This window comes from Pituophis catenifer, unplaced genomic scaffold (genome assembly GCF_029215685.1).
Source record: "Pituophis catenifer annectens isolate HBS135680 unplaced genomic scaffold, rPitCat1.0.hap2 SCAF_587, whole genome shotgun sequence".
In the NCBI taxonomy this organism is placed as follows: domain Eukaryota; kingdom Metazoa; phylum Chordata; class Lepidosauria; order Squamata; family Colubridae; genus Pituophis; species Pituophis catenifer.
The window spans coordinates 1-19,778 of record NW_027257467.1 but is presented as its reverse complement, the minus strand read 5'-3'; the positions used below and the strand labels follow the sequence as shown (position 1 = coordinate 19,778).

Below are 19,778 nucleotides of genomic sequence, written 5' to 3'. Positions count from 1 at the left end.
AAACTTTTTCAATAAAAAAAAACAATGGTATGAGAGTAACAAGAGTTGGAAGGGACCTTGGAGGTCTTCTAGTCTGACCCCTTGCTCAAATAGGAGACAAGCGGTTGTCCAATCTCTTCTTAAAAACTTTTAGATGCATTGGCTGGGAATTCTGGGAGTTGAGGTCCACACATCTCAACACTGTACCAGTCCAGAGGACCACCTGCTCCCGGTGATTTTCAGGTGTCCAGAAGGTTGGGAAGGGCAGTCCAAGTCTCTGCTCTTAGGAGAGCAGGGCCACCTTCAGAGGCCCCAGAGTTGAGCCTGCTTAGTCGCAGCCTCTTCTCTTTGGCACAACTGAACTTCCAAGCTCAGATGAACTCCCCACCCTGTGGAGCTTCCAGAAAGTAGTTCAAAGCTTTTAAAGTCACTCCTGAAAGTGAAGACAGTCTGAGCAGCAGGACCCTTTTTGGAGGGCGAGTGCTAATAAAAGTTATTTTTTAAAAATAAAGGCTGAATGTTGATGTCCGAGTGTTCCTTGGATGCTGGAGCTTTATGATTATTTTGTTCTATTGATTTGCTTTCTTGATGAACACTTCCAGACTTCCCCAAATGTCAGCTCTTCTTCCTCAGGTCAGTTTTCCTCCCCCTGTAATGACTCAGCTCCACCCCACATCTTAGGGCTAGGGCTAGGGAAGAGACCAGCCACCTTCTGGCTGAGGCCACATACCCTCACACATGCTGCATTGCCCTCACTTGCTTCCCAGGTTCACGAGAATCTCTTCCCTTCTTCCCACCGGGCCTCTTGTTTACTCTGGTTTGTGCCAGGGGTGGGGGGGGGAGCGATGTTGAGGAGGAGGGAGTTGAGGGTTCACTTCTGTTCCGGCTTTGCACAACCCTGGTGTCAGCAATCACAGCAGCTGCAGAGTTTTGCAATCCACCCCTGGAGGGACTGCTCCAGGGTCCCCCAGATGTATATGGCAGCTCGGGGGTCACTTCTTCAGGAATCAACCAGAACAACCGTAGCACATCATCCAAGTTCCAGTTCCAGACTGGGCCAACAATGGCTGTGGCCAGAGGGCTTCTTCCCCTGCAGGTCCCCATCCAGCCCCTCCCCCACCTCTTCTGGGTTTGGGGTTCTGCTTTCCATCTGCAGAGTCAACTTGCTCTTTTCCTTTGGCACCCCTCCCCAGCTACTTCCTATTTGCAGATAGATTGCGACACTTGAGTCTCCCTTTTCTTCAGTTATAACAGGTTTTCCCTCCCTCCTCTTAATGTTTGGAATGAAACTACTGGAGAGACAGAGACAGAGAGAGAGGGGGGGAAGGAAGGAAGGAAGGAAGGAAGGAAGGAAGGAAGGAAGGAAGGAAGGAAGGAAGAAAGAAAGAAAGAAAGAAAGAAAGAAAGAAAGAAAGAAAGAAAGAAAGAAAGAAAGAAAGAAAGAAAGAAAGAAAGAAAGAAAGAAAGAAAGAGAAAGAAAGAGAAAGAAAAGGGAGGGCAGGCTGTTCTGTATTCTACGCCCGCCCATAAGAGTGCAGGATGGGAAAGCTTCCTCTTGCATGCATAAGAAGGCAAGTTCTCAGGACCAAACCTCCGGAGCTGTCCTTGAGGGCCTCTCCACCTTTCCTACCCAGGAAAGAGCTGCTACTTTACTTCCAACAAATGAGAATTATATGATCCTGTGATTTTCTCCAAGGTGTTTTGCCTGAACAAGTATAGAGTTTCCTGCTTGACCAGTGGGTTGGACTAGACGACCTCCAAAGTCCCTTCCAACCCTGATATTGTTATTTGTTACTCACGTGAGTCAAAAGAAGGGGGGTCCATGACTGTGCAATTGAAACCCCGCCCCCATTAATTATTTTGCAATACCTCCCAAAAGGGGATAGAGTTTTAGTTGTGTAGTTACAACTCCCGTCTTGCCTTCTTGACCTCTCTGCAGGCAACCCTGTCCAGGGAAGCTGATCCTGGGGAGGAATCAATGCAACCCACTTTGAAAGCAGCAGCCGATGCTCTTTCTAGTCCGAGAAGTCCCACCTGCTAAGGAGGCAACCCCACCTGAGCCTCAGGGGCACCTCAAAGGGCCCTCTCCTCTCCAAGGGACACTGGTCTTAGAAGCAGCCCGGCTCTTCTTAGGAGCAGCACCTCCCAAGCAGCTTCTGAGAGAGCTTTCAGCCCCAACTGAGTAGGCCCACTTTCACCTCTCCCCAGTGTTATTGGCCCCCTCAAGCAGGGACAGGGCTTAAGGGCTGGGAGGGGCTGGGCCTAATCTTCAGCTCAAGCTACTTAGCAGGATGGGCTGGGCAACTGGGGAAGCACCATGGGCCACCAGACCTTCTCTGCAGATCAACCGAGGATGGGTGGAACTAACTGGCATGCCCTCCCCTCCCCTCCATGTAGGCAGATAACAACAGCCCCAAACCGAGAGTGAACAGCTGATGTCGGGGAGATGAGTTCTGCTGATGGCTTTTGTGTAGTTCAAGAACCTTCCAGGCCAGAATTCGGCCTCTGTCCTGCATGTTGAGGGCATTTGAACATGGGCTACATGCAGACTCTCCAGCTCCCTTTTGCCTGCCTCGAGATCACAGGGAGAGTTGTGATCCTGGTAATGAAGAAAAAGCACCCACAGGATCAAAATATAAAAATCTTGCCTTCATTTAGGGGAAAAGAGCATTGTAAGAGTTTAGAGGGGTGCCGTGGACAGTTTGCCGCTGGAGGTTGAGAGCCTCGCATTTTGCAGACTGGGGTTCATGGAAAATGGCACAACAGCCGCTCCTCTTGGTCCATTCTGTGCGAAGATGATGGGATCCGGTTCATCTGTGCCCAGAGCTCCCTCCCCTGAGTCTCAGGCGCAGGGCTGGGCCTAGGATTCACTGGCCTCCATCCGCCCGTCCGCCTTCTCTGCAGGAGATTCTGAGTTGCTGCTGCAGCCCTTTTCAGGCAGGGAGGCCAAGGCTGAGCGCTGGGACTTCTTTAGGAGGGAGAGGTGGGACCGGGATTTCAGGTGAGCTGCCAACGAGAGAGTCATTCAGAATATTGCTCTAGACATGACAAGCCACCTTGCTTTTCTAAATATAACAACTCTTTTAGCGTATGAGGAAGGGCCTAATTCTGCATAATACAAGTAATACTCAAATTACTACAGTTCATTTAGTGACCGTTTGAAGTTAAAACGGAACTGAAAAAAGTGACTTATGACTGTTTTTCATACTTATGACCAATGCCGCATTCTCCTGGTCACAGGATCAAAATTCAGATACTTGGCAATGGACTCATATTTATGACGGTTGCAGTGCCCCCGGGTCATGTGACCACCTTTTGCGACCTTCTGACAAGCAAACTCAATGGGAAACTGGATTCACTTAACAACCATGTTACTAATTTAACAACTGCAGTGATTCAGTTAATGTCATGATCGGCTCGCTATGCAAACCCTGCTCGCAACCAGACATCAGCAATAGGAGCGGGGGAGGGGGGGGGCGGGGAGGTATTGGAATGCAAGTGTGCCGTCTTGAAGCCTGAGACAGATCCAGGACCCCAAAGTCTGAGGCAGAGAGACTGTTCCCAAAAGAACGCCAGTGGAACCGATTGGCTAGCCCAGTGTTTCTCAACCTTGGTAGCTTGAAGATGGGTGGGACAAGTCCACCCATCTTCAAGCTTCCAAGGTTGAGAAACACTGGGCTAGACAAATGGACAATGGGAGAAGCAGGGGAAAGGCCAAGTTTTCCTATGCTGTTTGCACCCGAAAATGTTGGCTCTTCCACTTCTGTACCCATAGGGAATTTTCAGTAAAGTTAGACTCTTGGTAAAAAGATGTCTCAGGAGTCTCCTTTGCCGCCTCAAGCAGTGGGACAGTTGACACTTAACAACGGTGGCAAGTAAGGTCATAAAACGGGACAAAATTCACTTAAAACTGTCTTGCTTAGCAACAGAAATGTTAGGCTCAATTGTGGTTTTTAAGTCAAGGACTACCCATAGTGGGCTTCTGAGCTTTCTGAGAAAATATTCTGCCTTTGGCCCAACTTCCCAAAATAAGATATCGATCTGCAAATCATTCATTCTGAATTTAAGGAGATCCAGACAGAATGGTTAATATCCAAAGCCTGCTACACGCGAGTTTGGGTTTGGGCAGAAGAATCTTGAGAAGGCAGGTTGAACTGCCCTATTTTAAAATGTTAAGTATTTTCCACCTAAACCACACTCAGTTTCTTGCAATTGAACACCTAGCCCAGTATGTCCCAAGCAACAGAGTGAGAATTATAGGCCCTGGATTCCTAAGGTAAGGCTGAATTAAGTGAAAAGGGAAGGTTGATGCCACAGAGCATAAAATGGGCTGAATATGAGAACACCATTGCTGAACACCCATAAGTAACACACAACTACTCAGAACAGGGTTTCTCAATCTTGGTGACCTGTGGACTCCCAGAATTCCATGCTGGTTGAGGAATTCTGGGAATTGAAATCCACATACAGTATCTTAAAGTCACCAAGGTTGAGAAGCCCTGCCATAGAAGAAAAGGCCCAGCACAGTCCATGCAAGCTTTCTACTAGAGGGACACTTTAAAAATATGATTCCTACCGGGGACTTCCGGTGGCACCACAGGCGCCGAAGACGCTCCTTTTGCGAGCGCCAGCCCCACGATCTCGTAAAGCCGCTAGAACAGTGCAAATCAGCTGTCTAGCGGCTTGGAAACTTTCTCCCCGGGAAAAGGGGAGGAAGAGAGCAGACGGGCCTAGGTAGAGCTCCCCAAGGAGCCCCAGGAACAATTCTGGGGCTCGAAGGGTGAGAGCTCCCTGGAAGCCCAACAGAGCTCTGGATCCGGGACGTTTCTGCTTTAAGCAGAAGACGCCGCGACCACTCCTGCAAACAATGCTTGGAATAAACATCATTCAGAAGCAGGCTGAGCAAACTCAGGAGAGATCAGACTTGCAAGTACTGAACTTTAACTCCAAATGTGTATTACTTCCTTCTGACTCATTAAGGGGACCTGACTCATTGAGGATCCAATTTGTGGGGGCAATAAGCTGACTTTGTATAAATATACAAAAGTATGAAGGCTATTGTGTAACGCATTGTAAGCCGCCCTGAGTCTCTGGAGAAGGGCGGCATATAAATCAAATTAAAAAAAAAATGGGGGGAGAAAGTGAAACCAAGATGGCGACTGAGCTTTAATGGGGCGTGAAAGTGAAAGTTAAAAAGGAAAGTTTTGTTTAGCACTGTCAGCCCCTGTTCAAAATTAGAGATTTCTGCTTTAAAAAAAAAAGGATTAAAGGCTAAAAAGACTACAGCAGTGATCTTTTAAAAAAAAAAGGATTGATATTATTTAAAGACTGGGAATTTTTGGATTTGATGGATTTATTGTTCTGGCTGCTGTATAATTGGAACTAAAAATGGCTTCAAAAGAAATAAAGACTATTGTACCCAAAAGTGCTGAGAGCTCGCCAGCTCAAATGTCCAAATTGCAATTGCTCTCTGTTCCAACGGACCAACAATATTAACACTTGAAATGTTGCAGGAAGCCCTTAAAACACAAGCCTCTGTTACGAAAAAAAAATTGCTTCGGTGTTTGAGGATAAAATTCGAGATATTGCTGAGGAGATAGTTCAAATTAAAGAGATTATTCAAGAGCGAAATCAAGAAATTAGAGAAGATATTATCATGGCAGTTCAAGGTCTGGCAGGCCATATTGAAGCAGTAGATGAAAAAGTGGAAGAAATTAAGCAGTCTAATGAGAACTTGGAAAATAAAATGGTGGAGGTCCAGGGTAAGATGGAAAGAGCAGAGCTGATGTGATAATGATACAATATAGAGATATGGAATTTGCTTTGAGAATAAGAGGCCTCAAAGAAAATAAGTAAGAGAATTTGAGAGAGATCTTTTCAGAAGCATTTGCACAGATAATGGGAGATCAAAAAGCAAATCTTGAATGGCAAATTGACAAAATTTATCATGTCAATTCATGGGTTGCCAGACAGAAACATTTACCAAGACACATTGTAGTCTATTTTACAACAAGGAGAATACGCAATGAAATCCTACAAATCACTTTTAAAAATAAACTTCAAGTGCAGGGGCAGGAGGTTTTAATACTGAAAGAAATCCCCCCCCCAAAATGTTGAGAGCCAGAAGGGATTATTCCTTTCTGGTGGAAGAATTGAGAAACCGTCAGATACAGTACAGATGTGAAGTTCCAGCTGGATTAGTGGTGAACTATTCAGGAGAAAGATATCATCTTAACTCAGTGTGGAAGGCAAGAGATTTTTACACCAATGTATTAAAGGCTGGATGCCCACAGCCCCCAGAAGCTAGAAGGAAGACGGAAGCAGAGGGGGCAAGAAAGGGGAAGAAGGAAGAATTGTTGGCTCAGGCCCAAAAGGGAGCTTTGATTACTCAAGAAGAATTAATACAACTTTCGACTACTGTTCAAGCCTTGGAGATAGAAGAACCTAAGGATCAAAGACAGACCCGAGCGGCAGCCAAGCGTCAAGAAGAATTAAGAGTGCAGCAACTTCAGATGGTTCAAGACACTACAAAAACAGAAGCAGTAGGAGCAGCAAGGCCAGAAAGTAAAATGCATGGAGATTTCCAGCAGATGCTCCAAATGCTTCAGGGGGCCAAGAATGGCAACTAGATTTTTGACTTGGAATGTTAATGGCCTAAATTCACCACAAAAGAGGAGAAAAATATTTCATTATTTGAAACAGTTTAAAAATGATGTAATTTGTTTACACAGAGACTCATATTAGAAGTAAAGATAAAAAATATTTAATAAATGCAAGGTTAGGTATACATTTTGTTGCATCTGCTCCCGAGAAGAAGAATGGTATAGTTATATACCTAAAAAAAGATTTAATTGCCAAATTAATTGAAGCAGATGATCAAGGAAGATTTATAGCAATTGAACTTTTAATAAAAGGAGAAAAAATACTTTTAATTGGAGTCTATGCACCGAACCAACAACAGGAAAAATTTTATAAGCTTTTACGTTCCAAGTTATTACAATGGGATTATAAATCACGTATCTTACTGGGCAACTGGAATGGAGTTTTGGACACTAAAAAAGACAAGAAGGGATTCTTGCAGAATATCTCAGTGCTTTCCAGATTGCCAAAATCGTTTTTTGAAATGATGGATGATATGGAGTTGAGAGATATCTGGCGAGAGAAGAACCCCGAAGAAAAAGACTTTACCTTTTTTTCTGATAGACATCAATCCTTCTCTAGGATTGATTTTATATTAATTACTAATGATCTTTTTTCTAGGGTGAAGAAGACGAAGATCTGCCCAAGAGTTTTAACGGATCATAGTCCAGTTTGGATGGAATTAGAGTATGGAATGGGATCTAAGAGGTCTTGGAGGTTAAATGAAAATCTGTTTAGATATGAGGAAAATGTAACAGAATGTAAAAAATTTATGAGAGAATTTTTTATTATAAATATGCATAAGGGTACATCTATGGAAATGATTTGGGATGCAAGTAAAGCATATATGAGAGGTATTTTGATATATTTGAATAATAAACACAGAGGTAAACAGGAAAAAAAAGAGGAAGGACTTAGAAGAGGAAATAAAAAAAAAAGAACAAGCTTTGATATTGAACCCAGCAGACAAGAAAACAAAAGAGGCAATTAATTTATTGCAAGGGCAATTTAATATGTTAATGGCAGATCAGGTTGCAAATAATTTGCAATATGCTAAACATAATACTTTTTGCAATGCTAATAAACCAAGGAGATGGTTAGCATATTTGTTAAAGAAAAAACAAAAGTCACGGACCATAGAGAAAATAGAATATAAAGGTAAAGAGGTTTATCAGCAAAATATGATAAAAAAAGCATTTTTAGAATTTTATGCGAGGTTGTATGCTAGTGATAAAATTCAAAGTATAGATATAGATAGATACTTACAGAAAGAGAATATTCCTACAATTACAAAAGAGCAAAGGGAAGGTCTAAATCAACCAATAACTTCCGAGGAGATTATGTTTGCAATTAAGCAGTTGAAAATGGGTAAAGCTCCTGGGACGGATGGTTTGACAGCTGCTTATTATAAACACCTGCAGTCAGAAATGGTGGGACCGCTCAAAGAATTATTTACTAACATACAATCTGGAGGAGCTGTTCCCCCATCCTGGAGGACAGCTTATATTTCTCTGATTCCAAAGGAGGAGCAAGACCACACTCAGCCAAAAAACTATAGGCCCATATCACTTTTAAATATAGATTACAAGATTTTTACTAAAATACTAGCAAATAGCTTAATGACAGTCATGCAACAAATGATTCATAATGATCAAACTGGTTTTATAAATGGCAGACAAATGAAGAGTAATGTAAGGCAAGTTGTTAACTTATTGGAGTATTTGGGGAAGAACAGCCAAATCCCTGCGGAACTGATATTTCTTGATGCGGAAAAAGCATTTGATCGATTGAACTGGCAATTCTTATTGAAAATAATAGAAAAGATGCAGTTTGGAGAATATTTTACACAATCTATTAATGCAATATATCAGAAACAAACAGCGCAAATAATAATTAATGGTAGTTTAACAGATACTTTTAACATAGAAAAAGGAACAAGACAAGGATGTCCTTTGTCTCCATTATTGTTTATCTTGACCTTGGAATTTCTGTTAAGTAAGATACGTGGGTCGGATAAAATAAATGGAATTAAAATTAGGCAGTATGACTACAGATTACGAGCATTCGCAGACGACTTGGTTGTTACTTTAACTCAACCATTACAGTCGGTTGTAGGTTTAATGGACATAATTAATCAATTATGATTAATTACAGTAATTAATTAATTACAAGTATCTGGATTTAAAATAAATGCAGGGAAAACGAAGATAATAACTAAAAATATGACTATAAATCAAAAAGAGGAATTAGAAAGACTAACAGGATTTGAAATTGTTAAAAAAGTTAAGTATTTAGGGGTCTATATTATGACATCAAATGCGAAATTATTTAAGCATAATTATGATCCGTTGTGGCAAAAAATACAGAGAGAGATGGAAAACTGGAAAAAATTACAATTATCCTTGTTAGGAAGAATAACAGCAGTGAAAATGAATGTTTTGCCTAAGTTTTTGTTTCTTTTTCAAATGATACCAATACTTAAAAAAGATGAGAATTTGAAGATATGGCAGAAGGGTATTAATAATTTTGTCTGGGCAAGGAAGAGACCGAGAATAAAACAAAAAATAATGCAGGATATACGTGAAAGAGGAGGTCTCAAAATGCCCAATTTAAGACTATATTATGAGGCAGGTGCTCTGTCAGCAATTAGTGACTGGATAAATTTAACAGAAGAAAGAATATTGAATATTGAGGGATATGATTTGGTTTACGGTTGGCATTCTTATTATATGATAAGAAAGTGGATAAGGCTTTTAAAAATCACACATATTAAGGAATGCTTTATTGCATGTCTTGAAAAAGTATCAGTATAAATTAAACTATAAGTTACCAATGTGGGCAATACCCAGACACGGGATAGAGAATATAAGTGTAGACCAAAAACAAGATGTGATTACTTATAAAGAGCTTCTTAATAAGGAAGGAGGTATACTACAATTAAAATCTTTGAATCAACTACGAGAAGAAAGGATAATACAAACATGGTTTCAATATGTACAGTTGCAAGCTAGATGGAGAGAAGATCAGAAAATTGGGATTTTGCAGAATGAGGAGAATTTGGTAAAACAGATTAGAGGAGGGAAGGGGGGGAGGAGGGATGGGAAAAATTGTTGTAATACTTTTAAAACTTTTTAATTAAAAAAAATGATTCCTACCTACTTCATCATCTCCTTCTGCTCCGAGTTCCATTTAGACTTAAATTTTTAAAATTTAAAAACTACTATCATGTGGAATCCGGTAGTACCCCTTCAGACTAACATTTTATTAAAAGGCAAAAGGATTTATGAACTGCCAGTCACTTCATCAGAAGCATGGTGTGGGTAAAACAAGAACTGTGACTGTTTCTTTTTTTTTAATTTTTTAAAATAGTAATTAATAGTAATGTTATAAAAGTTATAACTACAAAGATAAAAAATAAGAACTAAAAAAATAAAAATAGAAGGCGCAGAAGAGAAGAAAGAAAAATATTATGTAGAGAAAAAGAAAAGAAATATATAAAGAAATGACTTCCCCCTGTACCCAAAAATATAAATAATATTAGTTAACTTTTCACCTTTTAAAATATAATAAATAATCTCTTCTTCCCATACCCCATCTCTTATCTATAAGCAAATCCTTAAAAATCTGGTCATTTCAGTCCTGATCAGCAAATGTCTATTAAGGCTTACCAAAGATAACAACAGATCTCTGTTAGCCATGATCAAATAAATCAACTTTATATAACTTCTTTTTATTTTTTAACAATCTTGATCTTCAGTCCCTTCAAGTAAAAGGTAGAGGAGTCCCTGTGGATTTTATTCCGCTAGTGGTTGCTGGCTAGAAGGGGCGCTGCTCATCTCTGTTTAAAGGCCACTGAGTCAGTGTTGTCCAAAGAGATTTCCATGGTCATGTGGCCAGCATGATGCCATGAAGCACTGTTACTGTCCCACTGACGTGGTACCTATTTATCCACTCATATTTGCCTGCTTTCAAACTGCTAGGTTGGCAGGAGCTGGGGCGAGGATGGGAGCTCACTTCATCACATGGCACTTGGTCTTGAACCTGGGCAGCTAGCTTTCCAGCCAACAAGCCTCCACTAAGTCATATCGTCCCAGTCCCTTCAAGCAATGTCCTAAAACCCCCAGCAAGATTTACCTCTCCATTCTCTGTCCCCGATGATGACTCGGCTGCACAGCTCACACAACTGGCAACTCTGCTTGTCCTTTGCTGGCATCGGCTCCAGCCTGAGGGGCTCCATCGGAGGCTTCCGGCCCTGGGGGTTAAAGCCTCAGCCAGTCACTGGATGCCAGGGAGGATGCTCCCATGGTGCCAGCTTTCTCCGAGATCAGCAATGCTCTAGATGATAGCTCTTTTAATGCATGGGACCTTCAGCACTCTTTTCTTCTGGGCAGGAGAACCTGTTTTATCTTTTAAATAAGCGTATCAGAGGCCCCAATCTAGAGATTGGCAAGACTGTTATTAAGATCACCCAAATGGCAAAGAAAAGCACAGAAGATTGACCTCCCTCAGAACTCTTCATCAAGCCTGCTGGTGCTAACAGGAGGGCAGAGGACAAAAGCAGAAGAGTCCAGAGTCTGGCCAGGTGTTTGACAGAATAATAGATTGGAAGGGACCTTGGAGGTCTTCTATTCCAACCTTCTGCTCATACAGGAAACCCTGTCCAACCTCTCTCTCACAGTTACTATTTCTGAGCCAGGTAGCACCAATTGTATACCTGTGAATTTGTTTTTTCTTGCCTACGTGTAAAAGCTTACATTTCTCTACACTGAATTCCATTTTCTTAGATAGGGCCTTGTGTTCAAGTCTGTCAAGAGCCTTCTGGAACTTCTGGGGTGTTGGCTATTCCTGCCAGTTTGATGAGTTCATTCTCAAGAAGAGGAAATGTTTAAAACTACTGGAAGCTGTTACCTGCATTCAGGGAAAGGAAACCATGTTCCTGCTGACTCAAAAAATATGAAAGGTAATCCTTCCACTTATCACCTTGGGAGGGTGGGGGAATTCTCACTAGTCCTGCTCCAACTTTCTCTTTTGCAGGGATGGGGCAATACCTTGTCTCTAGGGCAGTTATGGAAAACCCTCCGCTGGGTCTTTCTGGTTCCCCAGAGCTGCCCACTCCCCGTCTCCTGGGGCTCCTCCACTGGATTGGGCCTTCAGGGACACACACGGTGAGCACAAGGATCTCTCTGCTCCAGACCGAGGGTCTCAGGGGACCCAAGAGGGCAGTGGCCAGTCAGAGCAGCGATCATCAGCAGACTCGAAGTGAACCAGAGAAAATCTCCTCCAGGGCAATCTGATGGTTGGTTACCTTCAAGAAGCTCTCCACAATCTGAATGGCTGGTTCCAACACACTTTTGTCCCACTGAGAGAGATCAGAGACGTCCAAGCCATAAACGGGGGGCACGTTTGATCCAGGACCTGGAGGGATCCATAAAAAAAGAGCATCATCGGCTTTGTGGCCGGAGGCTCCTCTCCCAGCAAAAGGAGTAGGGAGGGCCAATAAGGTGTAATGTTTGGGAAGGTGGGGGATATTCTGAAATATTCCGCTGTGAATATTACATAGAATTTGCAGAAGCTGCCAATTCCTTTGAGGCGAGAGCTGCCGCTGGGAGGTCCTCCAACAAACTCAGTCTGCCCCAAAGGAGAAGCTGGCTGAGGGAATACCCTGCCCTCCTCCCCCATAATCTATCTTCTCTCTGCTTTTCATGCCAATGGGTCTAACTCACTCAGAGGGCAAGTGGGCAGCGTTTCTAAGAGGACTGGACCCTCCTCCTGGGGCCTGTTTATCCTGACTGGGTCTCTCTTTCGATCTTACCAATGCATCATTTTACCCTTTTAATCTGCTATATTGCTTCATATGGCTAATCACTCGGCTGATATTATCCTGTTTCTGGTGCACAGTGAGGAGAAAAAGTCCCTTGTCATCCATTCCTTGGTGGGGAGGAGCGCAGGATTGATCAGAGAGGAGTTTCTAGAAGGGCTACACTGAACTGTGGCCTCTCAAGAGGTAACTTTCTGCTTAAAACAAGACACCAGGTGGAGAGGAGCCAATCCCCTCCCCATCCTGCCTGATGCAAGACCAAGTGCGCCTGTCCAGAGGAGCGATCGCAGGAGAGGGCGGCCTTCCTCCAGACGGTGCCCCATGTCTGCCAGGGCAGGCTGAGTCGAGCAGCAGCAGGACAATAGGCCTCCCAGGGCCAAAATCCGAGCAGGTGATGCCTTTGATTGCCTGCTTGGCAGAGAAGCGAGCACGGGCTGCTCAGCCCCTGGCCAGGAGAAGGCCCCGAGTCTCCCTCCTCTCCACCCACTTCTCAGGTTTCATAACCTTCTCCTAAACCCACCAGCAACCCCACACCCCAGCCTGAGGCAACCCCACACCCCAGCCTGAGGCAAGGTGGGACAGTCCAGTGGTGGTGGGGGCAGCAAAACAGCCTCATTTCCCCCCCACCCTCCCACCAGCTGGATCACGGAGGACAGCTGTGAGTTGGGGCCTCTCCCTCCATCTTGCCCAAGAGGGAAAAGACAAGAGAACAGGAGGCCCCCTTCCGGGTACCTCTGGCTTCAGGTGAAAGGGCAGCCCCTCAGGCACAGCTGGTCTCTTCTCCAGAATAAAACCTTCTCTAGGGGAACGCACTCTGCACATGCTTAAAAGAAGCCTTTACAATTTAAATTTTAGGCTTGGATAACCTTGAACTACGCCATTCCGTCCTAAGCTTAGTACACTAGATTATCTACCTTAACGTCCTACCTATTAATGACTTCTTTAACTTCAACCGCAATAACACAAGGCCTATCAATAGATACAAACTCAATGTAATTCACTCTAATCTTGAATGCAGAAAACACGACTTCAGCAATAGAGTAGTAAATGTCTGGAACACTCTACCTGATCCTGTTTTTAGTTTCTCTAACCCCCATACCTTTTACCTTAAACTGTCTACCGTGGACCCTACACGTTTCTTAAGGGGTCCCTAAGGGGGCGCGCATAAGCGCACCAGCGTGCCTACCATCCCTGTCCTACTGTCTCCATTTATATGTACTCATTTTGTGTGTTTATGGCTATCTTTTGCCTATTTATATCCATTTATTTCTGCCATTTTTTTCATGTGTCCATGTCTATACTGATACTTGTTTCCTTGTACTTGTTGACAAACAATTAAATAAATGAATAAAATAAATAAAATTGTTGTCCATTCCCCATGACACACTTGAATGAGTTGTGGAATGAGCTTTGGTTCAGGATTAGGGTGCCCAGCATGCCATGGATGCCAAGAGGAAAAGGGGCTGAGCAAAAGAGCAGCAGGGAGGAAGGACTTACGTCTCAGGAACCGGTTCTGGATCCACTTGTTCTGCTTCCGGGCATACCTCTTGGTCACCATCTTGAAGTCCTGAAGGGCTGAAAGAGTTCAGGCTAAGGGACGGCAGAGCCAGGAGAGGCTGGCCCTAGACCAGTCAGGCCAGTACAAACTGGTCTCACAGTAGTGTGAGGAAGGCACCAAAAATTCTTTATTTATTTCCTCTGGACCAGCCAGATTTTAGTGTGCCAGAAAATGTGTTCCATCTCCCAGAACACGGAACCATCCGTTACGCCAAAGCTCGCCTAATTCTCTGGCCTGCTAATCAAACAAACCACAGCCTGCTCTCCGGAAGTGCTCCCCCCCACAAGCAGATCCTCACCTTGGTCCAGCAACTGGTGCCTGACCTCCTCTGGACTCTTGTCCTCAGAAATCAGGAACTGGTGGAATTCCTTGAAGCCGATAGACTGGAAAATGCCCTGCTGATAATCCTGGCTGGGGAAGGGATGAGAAGTAGTTGGCCAACATTGCCGGCATGCTGGCTGTCGATCACTCAGGCGGAATCTGGCCTCCCAAGACAGCTCAGCCCTTCACATCCCACACCCCATGGCCAGTGTCCACTTCCAAGCAGGACAGGGGCCTCACCTGTTCTCAGCCACTTTCTCCTGGTTGTATTGCCGGTGAAAGTTCTGCAACTCCTCCAGCAGCCCGGCCTCCATCATTTCATCCACCCGCTGGTCCAGTCGTGTCTCCAGAACTGAGGGAAACCCAGCAGACAAAAAAGTCCAGCTACAACCGACAAAAGCTCTGGGAAGTGACGGGGTGTCAGTTCATCCCAGAGAATGGCTGCCAAGCACACAACATGACCAGTGATTAAAACTGCAGGTGTTCCAGAAGGACCTGCCAAAGCCAGAAGGGCCCTGGCTCCTCCACCTCCCTCAGCCTGAGAGGGGAAGGCTGACCGTAGTGGTCAGACCCTCCCTGTTGTTTACCTGCCTGTTCTGCATGAAGCCAAAAGATGCAAGAATGGGGGTACTTCAGGGGACCTCCCAGGGGTCCTCCCCCTTTTTCCTCATGCTGCCGTCGCAGCAGCTCACTGTGGGGGATGCCAGTTTGTTCAAACAGCTGCAAGCTCCTACAAGAGAGGGAGGGTTGGCTTGGAGGGCATTGGGCTACGCCATAGAGCGAAGGATGGCACCAGACCAGAGGACAGAAACGTCAGAGAAAAGCATGCTTGCAGAAGCAGCCAGGCCAGACCTGCCCCTTGCTGAAGAGAAGGACAGCACTGTGTGATGTCTGGCAGAGGGAATCCCTTCAAACCATCTGGAGGAAACAGGAAAGCTGGAACCACAGCAACGTTTTTGCTGAGCCCTGCAGTAGCTCCAAAGAGACGGCCACCATCCCTGCAACTGGGGTGATGAGCAGATCAGAAGGGGATCAATCCGCTTTAGAAATGGGACCCAGGCCAGGGGCTCTCCAGAATGACTTTCATGGCCATCGTGCCACAAAAGCAACATGCCTTTAGCTGACCTGGTCAGGCGTTAGGTTTCCCTCTCTCCAAACCATACAGCATTCCCTAGCCTTTGGGTGCATCCAAAGTGAGTTCCTTATTGCCATGGGGCAGAAGCTCCAGCCCAGGGTCTTGCCTGGAACTGCCTGTTCAGCTAGAGAGGCATATGGCTCTGTCTCAGACTGTCCTGGCACAGCTGCCCAGCCTTCTGACCCAGTGCCTCCAGAATCTCAGCGGAAATTAAGGGACCTTATAAGGGAGACAGGTGGCATAAAAATTAAATAAATTAAAAGAGCTCTGCCACTGTGCCCCTGCACGATGCCCACAGGAGATGTGAGGAGAGGCCAGAGCAGAGGCCAACTACAGCGCCAATCTCTCAAGATGCTTCTTCAGGCTGCTCTGTGCCAGTTCTGACCACCGTCACCCCATCTGAGTTTATTGCAGAGCAAATGCAAACTAAATCCCAGGTTTGGGATTGGGGAAGGTCTGACCTCGGCCCCACTCTAAGTGAGCAAGGTGGAGGCGCCTCCTCCATCTCCTGGGCAGGGCAGGGTTGGGAAATTTGAGCAGAAGAGCAAGCCAGGGCCAGCTTCTCACACAGCTGTAAAGCTGCTTGTCTGGTAGGGCAACTCCAGTTTGCACAATTGGTGCAAATTCCGGAGCAGCCCGGCCCAAGACATGCCTTTCAGGCAGCTGTGCATGACAGAGCTGCTGCCCGCAGGGCAAGGGGTGCTGCTCTGCTGCTGGTCAGAGGAGGCTCCCAACAGATCTCTTGACAGTGGGAACAATGGATCAGCGGAACAGCTGGACTTTAGAAGTTGTGGAGAGTTTTAAGAAGAGACTGGACAGCCATTTGTCTGGAATGGAATAGGGTCTCCTGCTTGAGTAGGAGGTTGGACTAGAAGACCCCTAACAAGGTCCCTTCCAACTCTGTTACTCCGAGATCAGCTCTGACCTCGTTGCTTCATGGTCATGTGGGAGCTTCCTCAGGGAACACGTCCAAAAATCAAGATGGTGGCTACGATCACCTAATGCTGGCTCAGGAATTCTGGGAGTTGAAGTCCACAGGTCGTAAAGGGACCACAGTTGCCCATCCCTGACCTAATTGAAACCCTGTCCCATTAGTACGCTGTCATCACAGTTGCCATCTGGACTTTCTTGTGGGGGATCCCTTGTAATCACAGCTGTTGAGGATTACTGGCCCGGGTGTCAAAGGGCTTGGGAAGCTCCTGGCAGAGTTCAAGAATACATGGGCAGGGGGGTCTGCAGGCTGTGTTCAAGGGGAAAGCAAAGGTCCGCCCATTTTTTTTATGTGGCTGCCAGTGTGACTTTGTGGACCCTATCTTGCAGACCTTCCCTGCATGGTCAATGACTTGGGTGACTTTAGAACAGGCGCTCATGCTGGCTGAGGAATTCTGGGAGTTGAAGTCCACAAGTCTTAAAGCTGCCAAATTTTGAAAACCCTGGTTTATTGTAAGGGGGGCATTTTTTCAGCAGCCAGCAATCATAGGGTATTTGCTAGTCACATTGCCCCAGGGAGATGCAGGGTTGACTTCTTCTCTCCTTTTCATTTTTAACAGAAGCTGAGGGGCTGTGCTTGCCTGAAGGAGATAAAAACCACAACTTCCCATTTTTCAGAGAAATTGCTCTGCTGTTGCTCATCATCTGTCACCAAGTATCAGAGGGCAAATGAGGTGGACTTATAAAACTGTAACTTAAATGGTTGGCAGGGCCACACAGCCAACAGGTACTCTCCTGACCTAGAAAGTGCGAAGGAAGAGGTGAGAGTGGGACTATCTCTACCCAGCGTCTGGGAAACAAAACGCTCCTCCAGAGGAACCTGTAGGTATAAGCCTCTCATTTTCAGGGGCCTGCAGCATTTGGAGAGCACTGGCTGCCCTTGTTGCAGCCTCCAGAAGGGTGAGTGGGAACCTGCCCCTCTCTGCTTCCAACTATTCGACTGACCTGATTATTTTGCGCTTATTATGAGGGTGCAACCTGGTTGCCATGTTAGGGTCCACCAGACTCAGCCGACGGTGTAGCTCCTGACTCTCCAGATTCTCCAGTTCAGCTTTCCACTCTTCTGCCGCCACTGCTGGACCCCGGGCCTCCCCCTGAAAAGACAGAGACGATCACACACAAGACAGATTCGCCGAAGTATGACACAACTGCTGAGACCACCTGAAGCTAAGCTCGCAAATCCTCTTTTTCTGATCTTAGCAAGGGTCCAAGAAGGACATCGAACTCAAAATGGAGCCCTCGCATTCACCCGCCACCATCCTAGCACTGCCCATCTTTCAGGGGGACATCCAGCTTACAAGCAGAACACCAGATGTCAGGCAGGGAGGAGGAAAAGCTGAAGAAATCATTGCGACCAACAAGTAATAAATCAAGCAGCATAAGGAAAATCTCAGACCATTAGACAGGGTGGGGAGAAATATTATGCTATAAACGTGACATTTTTGTAACCAAAGATTTTGCAGGCATTCAGAAAAGGCAGGGTTCTGCAACTGTTTGGTGAAGGAAGGAAGGAAGGAAGGAAGGAAGGAAGGAAGGAAGGAAGGAAGGAAGGAAGGAAGGAAGGAAGGAAGGAAGGGCTTTCAGAAATGAGGTATAATTTACAACTCACACAAATCAGCCAAGCAACAGGAAGGCAAAGAACGAACACAACCTTGATGAAACTCCTTCTCCCCCATCTGTCAGTCAAAATCCCTCCTGCCAAAGGATTAATTTCTATTGTCCCAAACTGAGGCTTACCTTGGTGTCAAACAAAACCTTCCAGAGCAAAGATTCAATGTAATAATTTGTTCCACCAACCACAATTGGGACCTTCTGGGAGGCAAGAATCTCATCAATGTGAATAGTTGAGGAACATATGAAAAACTTTGAAGCTAAGCCTCATTAAAAATATGAGGCTACGTATATAGAACCTGACAACTTTAAAATAATACATTTTGGAAGACATCTTTTTCTTCTCTATTTCCCCTTTTTCCACAATTAGCATTAAGTTTATTCTTAAAAAGTTGATGCACCACCAGCATCAGAAATGTTTGGTTTTCCAGGATACAATTTGCATGTGTTCTTTGCCTGAGTCGCAAACGTATTTCTTTACTAATTCTCCTAACAGTTAGAAGCCTTCCGCCCTCCCCTCCCCAACATACTTTCTCAAATTTGGATAAAATGTGGTTTATAGGCCCTTCCTTGGTCGTGGTTCATTCCCACAGCACTGAACCAGTGGTGAAATCTAAAATTTGTTACTACCAGTTCTGTGGGCATGGCTTGGTGGTGGTGGTGGTGGTAATGTGACTGGGTGGGCGTGGCCATTTTTTTTTACTTTTAAAACCATTTTTTCCTACCTCTTTGGCGAAGAGGTTGTAAAAAATTGCTTTCAAAGACTCTGACGAGCCCACTTGAGTTGCCTGATCAGCAGAGGCTTTTTTTCTTTTAAATGCCTCTGACGATCAGGCAACTCAGCTTGGATCGTCAGAGGCTTTTTTTTTTTTACTTTTAAAAGCATTTTTTTGGCCAAAGAGGTTGTAGAAAAAATGCTTTTAAAAGTAAAAAAAGCCTCTGATGATTGTGTGGCTCAGCTGGGTAGGGGGAGGGGGGCAGGGATTTTTGCTACGGTTTCTCCGAACCACCCGCCTCTATCGCTACTGGATCGGGCGTCACCCCTACACTGAACCCACCCATGTCCCAACAGAGTCTCTAGCAAAGGATATGATGGCGGTGGCCTTCTTCTGGAAGTCCAGCACTGTGTAATTGGTGACCAAGGGATCCACAAAGCTGATCATGTGATGCTTGCACAGCTTCTGCTCCTGGGCTGAAACTTTGTTGGTGATGACATCCAGGCCCTGATAGATCTGAGACGGGGAAAGACAAACAGACGAAGCGTTACATTCAGCCAGTGCTAATCTTCTTGCTGGGGGCCAGCCAGTATCTCAGCTGGCTCCCCACTTCAAGCCACAGGAGGCCTCAGAGCAGGCCAAGGGTCAGTCTTAAGGCCCTGCTGAGGATGAGAATGTCACCCCCACCCTTAGAAAGGACATGCTGGTTCAGGGCTGCTTAAGTAGGCACTGTGCAAAGAATGTCTGCCTGCCTGCATCAACATGCCCTGATGACCTAGTGCACCAATGAAACAGTTCAGTCGGCTTCCCAAAGACGTCTCAAGCACTCTCTTCCTAAGCAGCGGGGTGCACCCCTCCCCGTGGGACAGGGAGGAGCCGCATTCCTTCTCTTGCTGGGAAAAGGGGAGTCTGCGGAGCCTGAACCTACAAGCAAACTCACTCCATCCACTAGTCTCAAAGCCATCTCTGGAGACTCGTGGTGTGTTTTCGCATCCCCACCTAGGATCTGCT

At 45.3% G+C, this 19,778-nt stretch overlaps 1 protein-coding gene across 1 annotated transcript; it reads right to left on the bottom strand.

The window, feature by feature from the left end:
• Nucleotides 1-2,607: 2,607 nt before the first annotated feature.
• On the bottom strand, nucleotides 2,608-19,280 carry LOC139327032 (tRNA dimethylallyltransferase-like). Its single transcript, XM_070956712.1, has 10 exons — nucleotides 19,144-19,280; nucleotides 18,178-18,277; nucleotides 17,386-17,534; nucleotides 14,903-15,045; nucleotides 14,556-14,667; nucleotides 14,293-14,405; nucleotides 13,934-14,011; nucleotides 11,924-12,033; nucleotides 10,753-10,870; nucleotides 2,608-2,985 (listed from the first exon to the last, which is right to left on the bottom strand). The coding sequence occupies exons 1-10, from the start codon at nucleotides 19,212-19,214 to the stop codon at nucleotides 2,840-2,842; spliced, it is 1,140 nt and encodes a 379-aa protein (XP_070812813.1). The 5' UTR covers nucleotides 19,215-19,280; the 3' UTR covers nucleotides 2,608-2,839.
• Between the last annotated feature and the right edge of the window lie 498 nt (nucleotides 19,281-19,778).